Below are 14,309 nucleotides of genomic sequence, written 5' to 3' on the forward strand. Positions count from 1 at the left end.
GTTTTTTGCTAAATTTTCTCTATTCAGTACTTCACTGGAATAGTTAGTCGACGTCAGCGTCGTAGAGAAAGAAAAGTGCGCACGGAGGGTTGATATGGTGGATGAAACGAAAGTGTGTCGATTCACTCTTAAATTAGGGTGCGTTGACCCCAATACAGATAATATTAAGTAACTACAATGTGACGAAAGTTTTTTTCTAATCTTACATTGTAAAAAAATGTGTATCCGCTTTGATTAACTTTATTTTATACGATAAAAAATAACCTTGAAGGTACAGGAGAAATTTTTCAAAGGTTACAGTTTGATTTCCTATTTTCGCATAAGATTTTGAGTCCAGATTCTAGCACTATCGAAGCGTTTGCAAACATATATTCTGCTCCGATTGACATATACTATTTTTTCTTTAAGTGGAGGTACATTTTTACAATATACCTTCCAAAACTGACAAACAACAAATTAAATGACAGTTTCTGCCTACTACAACGCCCATAATAAGGACGTTGACCATCGTTTCTCATTATTTTATTACTAGTTCAATAATGAGCGTTCATTATTTTACTAGTGAAATAATAGGCTATTTCTACGATCTGTATTACCGAAAATACCACAGAAAGTAAAAAAATTATATGACATTTTCTCAAAATATTAATATGTTTATATGTCAAATTTTATTAAAACTATATAAACCGTTTTGAATTTATAATATAGAAGATGTGCAATGTTTATTTTGTTTATTAAATAATCATAACAAAAACCTTCTGGCTCTGTATTTGCAACATTTCTTTTGGATTCAAATTTTTCTCCCTCGCAGGAATTTCTTCGCCATAAATCTACGGAAAAATAACAAAACGATTTCAATAAACAAAAAGAGAATGATTTAAAAGAAGCGAAACAAACTTTTCATTACTTTAAGACACCTTCTGTATTTTTTTATTTCCTTCAAGAGACTGAAATTCAATTTTTTTGTAACAAGAATCAAAGACAAAAAGTTTAATTTGTTATTTATGCTTTAGTACTACAAAACAATATAAACTTAAACAATCCAAAGATATATAAGGTTATAATTCGAATTTTTCTTCTTCTTTTTTTCACTTTACACATTTACTCAAAATGGTTGTGTAATTTTTGTTCCTAATAGATAAATGAAAGAAGTTCACTTTAACCTCAAAAATTAATTAAAGTATGGACTATAATTTACAAGGGAAAATATTCGTTATTTGTTCTTTAATTTTCTTTTAACTACGGAAAAAATAATAAATAAACGATAAAAATCTCTGATTGTTAAAATGCTGTCAATTTTTGTTGTAAATTCGAATATTATCAGGTTGTTCTGATTAAATTCTTATTCAATTTCTGTTGAACATCAAACAAAACATTTTTTTTTTATAAATTGAATGTGAAAGCGCAAATTTACTATCTAGTTACTGAAACATTCACATTTTTTGGAATAAACGAGTTGAAAATTAGAATTTAACTGTACACATGAAGCATAATTTTTTCAAACAATAAAAGAATTTCACAATTACGCATTTTTACGAATCTTCCCTCCAGTATTGGTTTTTATAGTATGAAAGACTTAATGGATTTACATTATCTTGATCTAGGGGGTGAATATATAGAAAGGGGTGCAAGACACCGCATAGGCTGACTCAGAATGTTGGGGCCTCCCTAATTAAAAGAGGGTGAATTTATGTTTAGTTTATACAGTTCGTGCCGCATTAAAAAAATTAATAATGAATCATGCAGCAAAGTACGTAAAAGTGTTAAATAGGTTTTTGGAAGGGAGAAGAATTTTTTTTAAATATTAATCAGAGATTAATCAAATTAAGAAAATTCAGTTTTCATATATCTAAGACTTGTTTTTACTCAGATCTGTTCCATTTCTACTTATTCCCTCCTTAGTTATCCCCCTGCATTTACTTTTCTCGTTTTCCGCAGCTCCACAGCTGCTGGGTTAGCAGAGATCATCACTAGAACCAGTAACCGTTGAAAGTTGCAAAAACTCAATCTTATTGAGATAAATCCCTTAGTTTATCATACATATATTTGTGTGATCATGAACAACACCTCCAAAAGATTTAAAGAGCCGAGGACCCATTCCAACGTGTAACTAAAGCACCTGAGGGACTAAGAATTCAAGGGTGACAATCACGACCAGCAGTGACGATAACAAAAAAGGGGCCATCAATTAGAGTACTTGTTTATTTGTCTAGATTGATAGGATTTCGAGTAGAAAGATTTTTACTCGGTTTTCAGTAGAAATGAGTCCAATAAGAATCAATGTCAATCACAGTCACGTCGTTAAACATGTTTTGAGTAAGAAGCTAAACTCGTTCCAAGAGAATAATTTGCAAAATATGGCGCTTCATAAATATAAAGGTAATGGTCATTTTTTAACATTAACTTGGCGTCATTTATCATTAATTCGTTCCATAGGGTCGAACGGTCAATTATTCGTACTAATTGATCGTTTTGAGGCATCTACGTAAAGCAATGACCGGATTTGTTACCACAATAACTTCTGTGACTTTTAATTCGTTCAAAAACTTTGAAAAACTCGTCAGCAAAGCAAAAAAAGTAATTCGCTTGGAGTACTTAAGGCCATCCCATCCGAGGCTTGAACAAGTATGTGGAAATATTGTTTAAGCCTTCTATTGGCTTTTTTGAAGGTTATAATAAAATTTTTAGTGAAATTACAGTTTAATTTTCGTTCAATCCGGCTGAAATTTGATCACATGGTAAGTAGGAAGGTGAACGAGCAACAAAAAGACAGCCGACATCAAGGGATGAGATAACGGAGTGGTATGAAAGCATCGTTCTTTGAAAGGTTCATTTCGGAATGTAAGAATATGAAGAGATTTGTGTGTTTACTTTCCAGGACAGTTCATGGTGGTTTTTTCATCTCCCTTATTTTAAACTTTGGTTCATCTCTTGAGGAAGAGTATAGTTAGATCATAGTTCGTAGGTGAGGGCGGCTGTAAAGCCGTTGAACCCATAGGCCTTCAGATAAGCCCCACTTGACGTTACCAAAGTTCGATGTCCTTTTAGAAGCAGATCAAACGCTTTGGCTTGAACCCTTTGATGTCGTTTAGCAGGTTGTGGAGTTTAAACCGCGCCCTTATGAATGCAGGACACTTACAGATAACGTGGTTGGCAGTTTAGTCCTCCTCCATTCACCGGATCATCCGTGATGCCCATGGTGTGAAGGTGACGTCTTAGATGGCAATGCCCTGTTAGTAATCAGGCCACTAGTCTAATTTCGCGCCTATTTGAGCCTTCGTTTGGCTCATGCCAGACGTCACCATCCATCACTGCAGAGCCCACCTTGCGAGAAGGCTGTTGAGAGACGTGATGACAACGCTTTTGGCCATTGGTTCTGGGCCCATTGGTGGGTACGCCGATCACAGTCTAGCGAGTGAGTCCGCTTCGTCGTTGCCTTTGTTGCCCGAGTGGCCGCGCACCCAAACGAGCTGGATTTTGAAGGACTCCTTCACACTCCAGCACTAGTCTAGAGCATTCCATCACAGCGAATACCTCGTCTTGGAAGACGTGTTCCCAAAGTGAAAAAGATTCGCGAGGAAGATTATTTAGAAGTTACAAATTGGCGCCCCATTTAGGACCGAATATCACACATTGAGGAAAAGTTTAGAGCGGAAATATAAGGTTACAATGTGTAAACCTCGTTCTAATGAGTGTGTCCAGTTGAGGATAAAGTTAACTTCTTACTACTATAATATATCCGTAAAAGTATGGATAAATCAGTATTTATATAATACCTAAAACGTATTAAAAGCAAATTAAATGTTTGTTCTGCAATCGATGCAGTGGTTTTAAAATTAGTTTCGATTGTAATAAATTATACGTTACAAGTCATGCTCAAAAGATAGTTCCGTATCGCAAAGTCTAAACTTTGATCTGTTTGAAAACATTGATTCGGCTAATCATAATAAATTTCCAGTAATATTCGTAGTACGATACCGTCACATGCGCATTACATCAATCTCCCGTCTTGTTTTATTAAAAATAAAATTATCTTCTTGCCTTAAGTCAATAACATTTCTTGTTTATATATAAAAGTAGCTCGATATTGACTAAATATAATATCACTAGTATATTATATAGAGTAGATTTTTTTTTTGTTAACTGATACGCGACGCCATTATTTTCCGGCATCTCGACGTCGTCGACGTCCAAAGATCAGTCGCCGGACATCGATTCGTGCCTCCTTGCAGTTTAATTTTCAACTACTGGATTCTTGACTTGTCAAAAAGGATTATTTTATCAATGGATTTAATTGTAAACATTGGTGAGTTTGTTTTTACTTTTTTTATCAATTTTATATAGTGTTTTTGACTTGAAATACTGAAAAAGCGATTTTCCGTATTTTTGTGACATGAGGTACGCCCCGTTTGACTTTTTTTTCGAATTCATACATACCCTGTACTCATTTAAACAAATTTGTTATATATTTACTCGACATATTGTTTATTGAAATTATATCCAAATCATTTTCTTTTTTCTCATCGCAGCTTTCCAATTTTTTCAGGTTTAATGCATTTTTCTATAAATAAATATTTTTATTTGATAAATAGTCTTAATTTTAAGTCTCTTTGAAAGAAAATTTGCTACAAAAACAGGTGAAAATTGACGTTTCCACCTATTCCGGTCTTTATGAAAACGATTTTTCAAGAAAAACTTGGACATTTAAAGAAATTTAAAATAGTTTTATTGTTAGGATTGTTTCTACTTTCCTTGGTACTACATTTTTTACCAAAATGAATATTCAAAATAATTAAATGTATCAATATACAAGTACAATACAAAGAAAATCAAATGTGAAACTAATAATAAACATTTTAAATTAATATTTACAAATTATCAAGTATTTAACTGGTCTTGGATATATTGAAAAATTCTTAGCCTACTATAGAACCAAACAAAATTTCAATGTCGAAATATTTTATTACTCAACATATTCTCCTCTTAATTGGATACATTTTTTACAGCGAACTTGCAACGTCTTTAGACCTTTCAAAAAAAATGTTTCTTCTTGCTCTGCAAACCAGACCTTCACAAATTTTATTACTTCCTCGTTTCAAGGAAATTTACGACCTTCTTAACCTTTTTTTCAGTTGAGGAAAGAGATGATAGTCGGACGAAGCCAAATCTGGTGAATAAGGAGGGTGTTCTAGTAATTCAAATCCTAAATCACTAATTTTTTGCATGGCAACATGAGATTTGTGTGCAGAGGTATTGTCCTGCAAAAACAAAACACCTTTAGATAGCTTTCCGCGTCTTTTCTCTTTAATTTTTTCCCGTAGAATGATCAGTAATGACGAATAATAATCTACAGTTATTGTTCTACCCTTATCCAAAAGATCAATCATGATTACTCCATGGCAATCCCAAAAAACTGAACCAAGAACTTCTCCAGCAGATTTTTGGACACGAAACTTCTTAGGTCTTGGAGAACCAGAGTATCGCCATTCCATCGATTGTTGCTTTGTTTCTGGATCGTAGAAATGTACCCAAGTCTCATCCATAGTAACAATTCGGTTTAAGAAGTCTACATCATTTTCAAATCGAGCACAGATCGATGCTTCTACACTTGTACGGTTTTGGTCAAAATTCAAACATTTGGGGATCCATTTTGCAGCAATTTTTCTCATTTCCAAATTGACGTGAACTATATGATGAAATATTCAGTGCTTCAAATATCCATTTTAGCCCAATTCGACAGTCTGATAAAATTATGTCATGAACTGAATCGATATTTTCGGGGACTGACACAGAAACTGGCCTTCCCGATCGGTCATCATGTTCAATGGAAAATTTACCTCTTTTAAAGCTTGCAGTCCAATTTTACACGGTCGCATAAGAAGGACATTGATCACCAAGTGTCTTAAGCATATCTTCGTGAATCTGCTTACCTCTTAACTTTTTTAAATACAGGTACTTGATGATGGCTCCATACTCCAATTTTTCGATATTCACAATTTCGGTGGACATCTTTTTTCTTTTAATTTATTGCGTAACTCTGGTTTACTTTTTTGACGTCAAACTTTACACTTACACTTCTAATAAGTTATTGTTCGTTGCTATGGTAACGTAATATTTTGTTTATGCATCGAACTGGTCTAGGCTAACTAGATATCAAAATATCCTCGTATTACAAAAATCGGAAGTGTTTCTTAATTTTTTTTATATATTAATGTTTCGCGTAGTCCAATTTTCTTGTATGATGTTCATATCTCTTGTAGAAGGTTCATACAATGAAATCATTTTATCTTTAGTACTACGTCTTCAAGTTATTCCATGTTAAGTTGATCTTAACCAGAGGGTCAAGTCAAGACTTAACTATGTTGATGTTTTGATGTTTTCTAGATTCTCGATATCAAACGTACTTGTGATGTTTGTTGCGCCGGAATAAATATCCAGGCAACAAAATGAGTCGTCCAAAAGAAAAAGTTACCAACATATTTCGTAAAATTTTCAAATCATCTGCAAAAGAAGGCGAGGGTCCCAGTAAACCTAGTACGTCAGGTACTGGTTCTCCAGCTCGACGTCTCTTACGCGGTTGTCGAGATAGCGTAGCCCCCGCCGATAGCTCACAAAGTAGCCCAGCTTTCACCTCCAAAACCAAAAAAGATGAAAACCACGCCAAGACAGTCCGAGCAAAAAGACTGATGAAAGAATTAAGAGATCTCCAAAGGTTCCAAAATTCCAAACCGGATCCAGTGTTTACCGTGGAATTAGTAGAAGATAATTTATTTGAGTGGCACGTGAAACTGTATAAAATAGACAATGATAGTGAACTAGGCAACGATATGCATGAGCTGGGAGTAACGTACATCCTTCTTCATCTAGTGTTTCCTGAAAATTTCCCATTTGCTCCGCCATTTATGCGCGTTATCTCCCCGAGAATAGAAAAAGGTTTTGTAATGGAAGGAGGAGCTATTTGTATGGAACTCCTAACTCCTAGGGGTTGGGCGAGCGCTTACACAGTAGAAGCTGTTATAATGCAATTTGCAGCTAGTGTGGTTAAAGGACAAGGACGAATACAAAGAAAAAATAAAGGCCAAAAAGTGTTCAGTAGGCGCACTGCGGAGGAAAGTTTCAGATCTTTGGTTAAAACGCACGACAAGTACGGTTGGGTTACACCGAGTTTATCTGATGGCTGATTAGCTCAAATGACAGTATTTATATATTCACATGACATGTTTTTGTCGGAACAACTGTCGCTGTATACAATTATTTATAAAACGAAATCTGATTCTAGCTATATCATACAATCTTTCTATTAAAGTAACAATACTAGTTACAGCTAGAATAAGAATCAAATCTGGTTGGTTTGTCATAGAATTCATAGAAACACAGTTGGTGTAGACCATCGATAACCTGATGTTATTTATTTTGATTTAATTGACGCCATCTGTGTGGAGAAATCTCTATTACTAATTTGACATACGTCAAAAAATTTTGCCGATTTTTAATGTTTTCAATAGCGCGAAATTTAAATATTATTTCACTGTAATTCAGAACTACTCAGGACTTATAAATTTTCAAATTTATATTGTTTATTGGAATTTTAAGATGATCATATTTAGAAATACGAGGTATATCTACGAAGTAAGTTCCGTTTGGTTGTATAAAAAACGTCTACATGTACAGAAAAACTATTTATTGAACAATTTTTTGTATGCCTTCTTGAGTGTTGGCAACCAAGGAAAGATTTTAAAGGTTGAAAAAAATGAAAGTCGGTAGGATAACCTGTATGAGTTTTGTGCATTGATTGTTTTGCCTCGTGGTAAAAAATTAATTAGCAAAATGTCTCTACAGTCCCGAAAAATGGGGTAAATGAGTTTTCGATGTGTTAAAATTCGCTTAGGCTTAACTTACATTGAAGACGATGTCATTGATTGTCGTTTAATATCTGGGGTATCGTAAGATACCCCAATTTCATCCCTATGACAATCCAAGAAAGAAAACCTTGTTTTTGTGTTGGTAAGTAAGAATCTTGAGGCCTAACGTGACTGAAAATTTCAAAATATCAGTAATTAATGATAATTTGGATAATAACAAGTGACAGAAAAGATGTTTCTATTGGTTACTGCGGTTGTGACGTAAAAAGTAAGTAAATACTGAAACGTGGTCGCCGCGTGTCGCCTCAAACGCCATTCTGTTGTTCTGAGTGGAGGTAATTGGTTGTTTAGTGCGATTTGTGTTTATGTAAGGGTTTCAAAGACTATTCTAGTTGAAATGATAGCCGAGAAAGGATTTATCGACCTAAAATAGATACATTGGCTGAAATACGTGGGGTAAAAGCAGATAAGTAAGTACTACTAATTAGACTTTCTTATAGTAACGTCATTATCAAATTTGTTTGCTTGAACTTTATTAAAATATAGTCATAAAGATGATAGCTTTGAAGGTTATGTTTTGATTGAAGCTATTGATGTTAAAACATTTGTATCATCTTTCAGTGCTGTTTACTTACTTTCTACGTCACATTCAGTCATGTGACAACAAATACGTTTTGGCGCGTCATTTAGGTATTTAAATTTATTCATTTCTTTTTTGTGAACTGATATACTGTTTAAAAAAAATTAAAAAATAGTGTGTAATTAAGAACGATATACTAGACGTAGTTAAGGTATAAAAAAGTATGTAAGGACCTTATTGTGTGAACCAGTTTATCAGTAACCAAAGACAAACGTCCGCATCTAAAATAAAAATTTAACTTGTGTAATTTGCATAAACCGACTATAAAATAGATGATTTGTGGTTTATATCTTCCTATGTTTGATACCATATATAAAAAAACCAACCTAAAAATATTAAATAACTCCATTTGAATCCAAAATACGTAAAAGCAGATGAAGTTTCTTTCTTTGAATATTCATAAATAATCAAAATTATTACTTTGGCAGTTGTTCCGTAATTTTAAGTGTATTTTAATGATATATACAATTTGTCTTGCAACTTTTTAAACATGTTAAATCGTGTATTAAACAATGTGAGACACTATGTATAAAACAATTTTAATATTATCCAAATAAAATGATTACGACTGTGAAATGTAATGTTTCTACTGAAAAATTTTTAAATTAATTATTAATTGAATTTTTAACACGTTTTTACTGGTTTTTCTTCCTTATTGATTTAAGATAAGGTAATTTCGAGTATTAGAATTGGTCAGTTTTCTGGTAAAATAACATTTCCATTACTGTAGAATTACTTCTTAAGCGTTTAGGCAAAGATTCACAGGTAAAAACACCGCAGGTTCAAAACTAACTATAGCGATGTCACGAGATGAAATATCTCGCATTTTTTTGAGAATTTCATCGACTTAGGCAGAGGTTGGTCGACCAAGATTCAAGTTTTCTGAACTAAACCTGCGGAACCGCCGTAAGGCACTAGGTACCTCGCAAGAAGGACCGATGACAGCATAGCTTCCAACATACTTCGAGGCATTACCGTTCCTAGAAGCGCTGTGTGCATTTTCATCCACTCCTGGACAAGCTGCGTACTTGGGTACTTAGTTAAAGGAATAGAGTTGGGAGAAAACTTAAAACTATAACTAAATGAAAAAAAAATTTGGAAAGATATGACTCCCTACGCTATTCAAATTTGAAAAAAAAAAATATTTCACAGATACGTAATTGTTATATATGGATGACTGATCTCAATAACAAATCCGTTCCGTGTATGTGTCAAAAGTAGATTTTAGATAACAATTTAAGGCTCAAAAAAACATTGTAAAAAGAACTAATTATATTACTTACCCGAAAGGTTTTAAAATGTAAACTCAATTCTTAATGTTTTGGTAAATGAAAAACTCAAGCATCGAAGAAGAATATTTTTATTTATCATCATTTAATACAATTCCAGTTTGGATATTCGACACATTGTACATTCATGATGAATATTTAGTAAATACTAATACTAATTCATTCTCAATTTGACTCAAATAAATCTGGCAACAATGAAATCAGCTCACAAAACGCGGTAAATGTAGACGCAGCAGTGAATGTAAACCCTCGTTCCGTGATATTCATGACAGATCTACTTTACATTTTTTAAGTTAGGGAAAAATGTGAGGTTCGGCTCCTAAAAGTAGTTTAGAATATTTGTTTGTTTTTTCGCTTCGTAAAATTGTTTTTTTATACCCGACAATGCCTATATAATGTTTCACCTGTGAAAATATGTTCTCTGTCAGATTGTCTTCTGACGTCACAAATTACACGACATTATCTCACTTGATAGTAAAAAAGTTTCTTCAGTGTAAACTTTACTTTATAATACCTTCTTAACTTTGGAAAAACGAACCAAAAAAATTAAACATTGAGAAATATTAACTTTACCAAGATGAAAGCTTTCATAAGATGGCTACACGTTTGTTGTGATTTGTGACGTCATACAATTAGATTGTGTGGGGTTAATGAAAGTAGATCGTCTTATTTTTTTGTAGAAGAGTCTTTGACGTCAATGCACGGAACAAGGATCTATATTTACCGTTTCGTGTCAAATCAGTACCTTCAAATGAAAATCGAACCTAGTCTTTTAGGACTTCAAAATATATCGATTATTTCAAATCGATTCGATTTCAAATCCCAATAAAAATGTATTTCAGTGAAAAAAGTATATTCTAATTACTAGAAATCACTAATGTTGTGAACATACTGTACGAGGTGTGGTTATTAAATAACTAGACTGGTGATATAAAATATTTCATCTCAATATTATGTATATTTATTTATTATCACCTTCAACATATGTCCCTCACGCAGATTTGATTCTTTACCTTTTCTAATAAGTTTTAGTCATTTTCAATCACATTCAAAATGTCAACACAAACATCTTCGCGAGCTTCTTGTTATTCAAGGTATTAGTTCTGCACACAATTTTCATGTAACACATTTTTTGTCAATTTCTATAGATTCAACAATCGCAGGCAAACTTAACCCACAGTCAGATCGAATAAGATTGTCTTCAACGTATTCTCGGCCATCTTGAAAACCAGTCAAAAACCCATCGACGCGACAAACATTCATTTTTATATACTTGTTTCAATAAATTATAAGTTTTTTCAAGTTTCATGAGAAATTTCACAACAATCAGTTGATTTATTTTAACGGCAAAACAAAAAAACAAACGACGATTACGACTACGCTGGTTTATATACAAACACGGTAGAGATCGCATTCAAGAGTACGCTTCAAGGTAAACAGCTGACGGTCGTTAATCTTTAACGCATGCGTAGTTTTTCTATAACAGCGCTAGTCTCGTTATTTAATAGCCACACGTCGTGTATACACCGCATTAGTAGTGTATTTTTATTATTAAAAAAATGTGTCTAATAATTTGGTATTTGCTGGAAAAAAATCAAGTCTAGATGTTTATAATTTTTAATCAAATGTTTAATACTGTGTATTTCAAATGTTATCTTCATTGTAATGTTCAATTTTTAAAAATTGCTCAGTATATATTTTATATATAAATCTTTAGATAGTTGTTTAGCTTTTCAGCTTTTATATAAGGTAGTTCGGAGTTATGTTCATTAATTTCTAGAGCTGACAGTACCGGGTGGGCAATGGATTATATTACAGTTTCAAGAATTTTTATAAACTTGATGTTACTTAAATTCTAGAAGGCGTTGTTTCATATGTTTTATATATTTTAAATATTGTGATTTTTCTTGTAAATTTGAAACATAAAAGTTTGAGTATGTCTTTTGAAAGTAAACTAAATTAACATTAAGACAGGGAAACGTAAAGCTTATATTACTAACAATGGGAATAAATAATTAAATGAACCATCTAACAGATCTTACAATTCTCGTTGGATCCAGGAAATCCAACATCAGGGTCGTTGATCGTAAATATATAGTGGGGAATTCTAAGCGGCCATTTTTTTCGAATGACATAGTTTTAATGGGCAAAAATACATTCACAGAAACGAATTGCCACTCCTTTTAGAAGACATACCCTTTGTCATTCGTCGTGACATGTTCTTACGACATGATGGTTGCTATGTTTGCCATTTTTTAGATCAAACGTACCCTATTGGGCCACCCAGATCTCCAGACCTAACTTCTTGTTTGTTGGGGCGAATAAAAGCTCTCGTTTACACCAATAGATCCACGACAAGAGTTGATCTGTCTTATCCACTCATCGGCGTCTGATTTCATATAGAGAAAATGATGGATAATAATTTGAACACCTAGGGAGCCACTATTTACGTAGCTAGTTATCTAAGTTGATAACTGTTAGATAAGTTACATGGTTTATTTAATGACCTAACCTAACTTAGCCAATGTAAGAACTTTCCATCCAGAATAAATTTCTAATTTCCGTTTGAGCGAACCAGCCCAATAGGCGTTTGAAGAAAAGGTTATAACAATCGGGCTTACAGGCATTTTATTATAATAAGGTTCCCACTCTCTCCTACTTCATATTTGAAAAGATATACTAAAGCTTGCTGAATAAAAAATGCACAGAAATTATAGAGGAAGTTGATTATTGTTCATAAATTACTACTTAATTTGGTAAATTTCGAAAAATTTAGCTTATTTAATTTCATATCTGCAGATACGACCTCTAGTAGTGGACCTAACATTCTGAAAATAATTTCCACGTGTTTTTAGTGCACATGAACAAAATTTTTCAAAGTTTTCGGGTCAAAAATCGCTGCAGCCACCACAGTAACATTTCCTCTCGATTCATTCTAACCAAACCAAATACCAGATGTAATTAGGAAAAAATGTATGTGGATGTATCAACTTTTTCACTCAGTATAGTCAAGATTCAGACTCAAAATATGATATCCATAATTAAAACGATTTGGATACACAAGGTTCACCTCTTTAAATACTTTTAAACAAAGTCTACATTACGCAGTACCCGTATTTATAGAGATACTTTCAGTTTTAGAAATTAGTGTATATTATTGTATTTGTAGGGCAGTTGAAATATTTTTTATAATTTAAAAATGATTAGTTCAAACCTGTGTTTCATAAAATATTGTAGGAGCAAGTCAAAATAATCAAAAACTCGAGCATACACCACAGTTTTAACTGCCCAACTTAGTCCATTTGCAGTATTATACTTTTCTATGCAATTAAAGATATTTTACTGTTTGTTATTTCATTTATAAGTTTAATTGTTATATAAATTTTGTCTTCCGACATAAATATATTTTGTAAATCATAATTTTGTTAGTATTTTTCAGAAAAAAACGTGAAAATTTGTTAATATATTGATGTCATCAATGTTATGAATAAATGTTTTTACTAACCTGATACTTTTATTCTTGAAGAATCACAATTTTCAAACCACTATTCTTTTTTTCGATATTTTCAAATAAATACAGGATTTTTATATAAACACTATAAATCAATACAAAAAAAATGTATTATAATCACTCAAGAAAAACTTATAATTATCAAGTGGAAAGTTGACAAAAGAAACATATTTCACAATTAATATGGCCTTGACCTATTATTATAATTATTCGAGTATCCTTTTCTTCCCGAATTCCAAGTATCTGGAGCTGTTATAGCTATATCTAGGTAATCCCCAATGTTCAACCTTAGTAAACCTAAAGTTTTCAAATCGTCAGGTCCTTTTACTCCCGTCATTGTATTTCCGATTTCTCGAATTCTATATACAGGTTGTCTCAAGTCTGGATATACAAAAGCGAAGCTGAATTTGGTACCCTTCCTTCTAGCTTCCGGATTCACTTCTTTCACTAATTGAGTAAGTTCATGTAAAGTTGCATCTTTCCAAGTATAAATTTGAAGTTCATTTTGAGGAGTATTTCCCTTACTATAATCTGAAGGTTTATGATGTGAACCATTCGAGGAAACAAACACTCTTAGTAAAAATGGACATACCTGAAATGCAAATTTTTCAAGTATATACAGTAATAGAATATAAAATATAGTTAATACTTTTTGCCTATCAATCGCATCATTTTTTTCTTCTACAACTACTGTCTGTGTAGCCATTATCCAGATAATAATAAATTAAAACTATAGTTAGCAATAAGTTTCATAAACACAAATTTTCAGTGAATTTTCTTCTTCTTTTTTATAAGAAAAACTGCCTCACTTTGGAAATGTTGTACAAATTTGTCAACCACTTTGGCTAACACATCTAAATATTAACCTTAAAACGAATAAGTTAAATAATGTACATGTAAACAAATATTTATTATAATAAATTTATGGATAGGACTGTTTATTATATGTATAAATTCCTAAATATAATATCATGTAATTGCCAATATTCTTCTGTCAAATGTCAAAT

At 32.5% G+C, this 14,309-nt stretch overlaps 2 protein-coding genes across 2 annotated transcripts; one reads left to right on the plus strand and one right to left on the minus strand.

The window, feature by feature from the left end:
- Positions 1-3,956: 3,956 nt before the first annotated feature.
- LOC130903973 (ubiquitin-conjugating enzyme E2Q-like protein CG4502) lies at positions 3,957-13,295 on the plus strand. The gene is made up of 2 exons (XM_057816441.1): positions 3,957-4,306; positions 6,385-13,295. Exon 2 carries the CDS (start codon positions 6,447-6,449, stop codon positions 7,179-7,181), a length of 735 nt encoding a protein of 244 aa, XP_057672424.1. The 5' UTR covers positions 3,957-4,306; positions 6,385-6,446; the 3' UTR covers positions 7,182-13,295.
- A 43-nt stretch (positions 13,296-13,338) lies between these two features.
- LOC130903974 (histone deacetylase complex subunit SAP18) lies at positions 13,339-14,100 on the minus strand. The gene is made up of 2 exons (XM_057816442.1): positions 13,952-14,100; positions 13,339-13,894 (listed from the first exon to the last, which is right to left on the minus strand). The coding sequence occupies exons 1-2, from the start codon at positions 14,006-14,008 to the stop codon at positions 13,481-13,483; spliced, it is 471 nt and encodes a 156-aa protein (XP_057672425.1). The 5' UTR covers positions 14,009-14,100; the 3' UTR covers positions 13,339-13,480.
- Between the last annotated feature and the right edge of the window lie 209 nt (positions 14,101-14,309).

The sequence above is a fragment of the Diorhabda carinulata genome, chromosome 2 (assembly GCF_026250575.1).
Source record: "Diorhabda carinulata isolate Delta chromosome 2, icDioCari1.1, whole genome shotgun sequence".
Lineage (NCBI taxonomy): Eukaryota > Metazoa > Arthropoda > Insecta > Coleoptera > Chrysomelidae > Diorhabda > Diorhabda carinulata.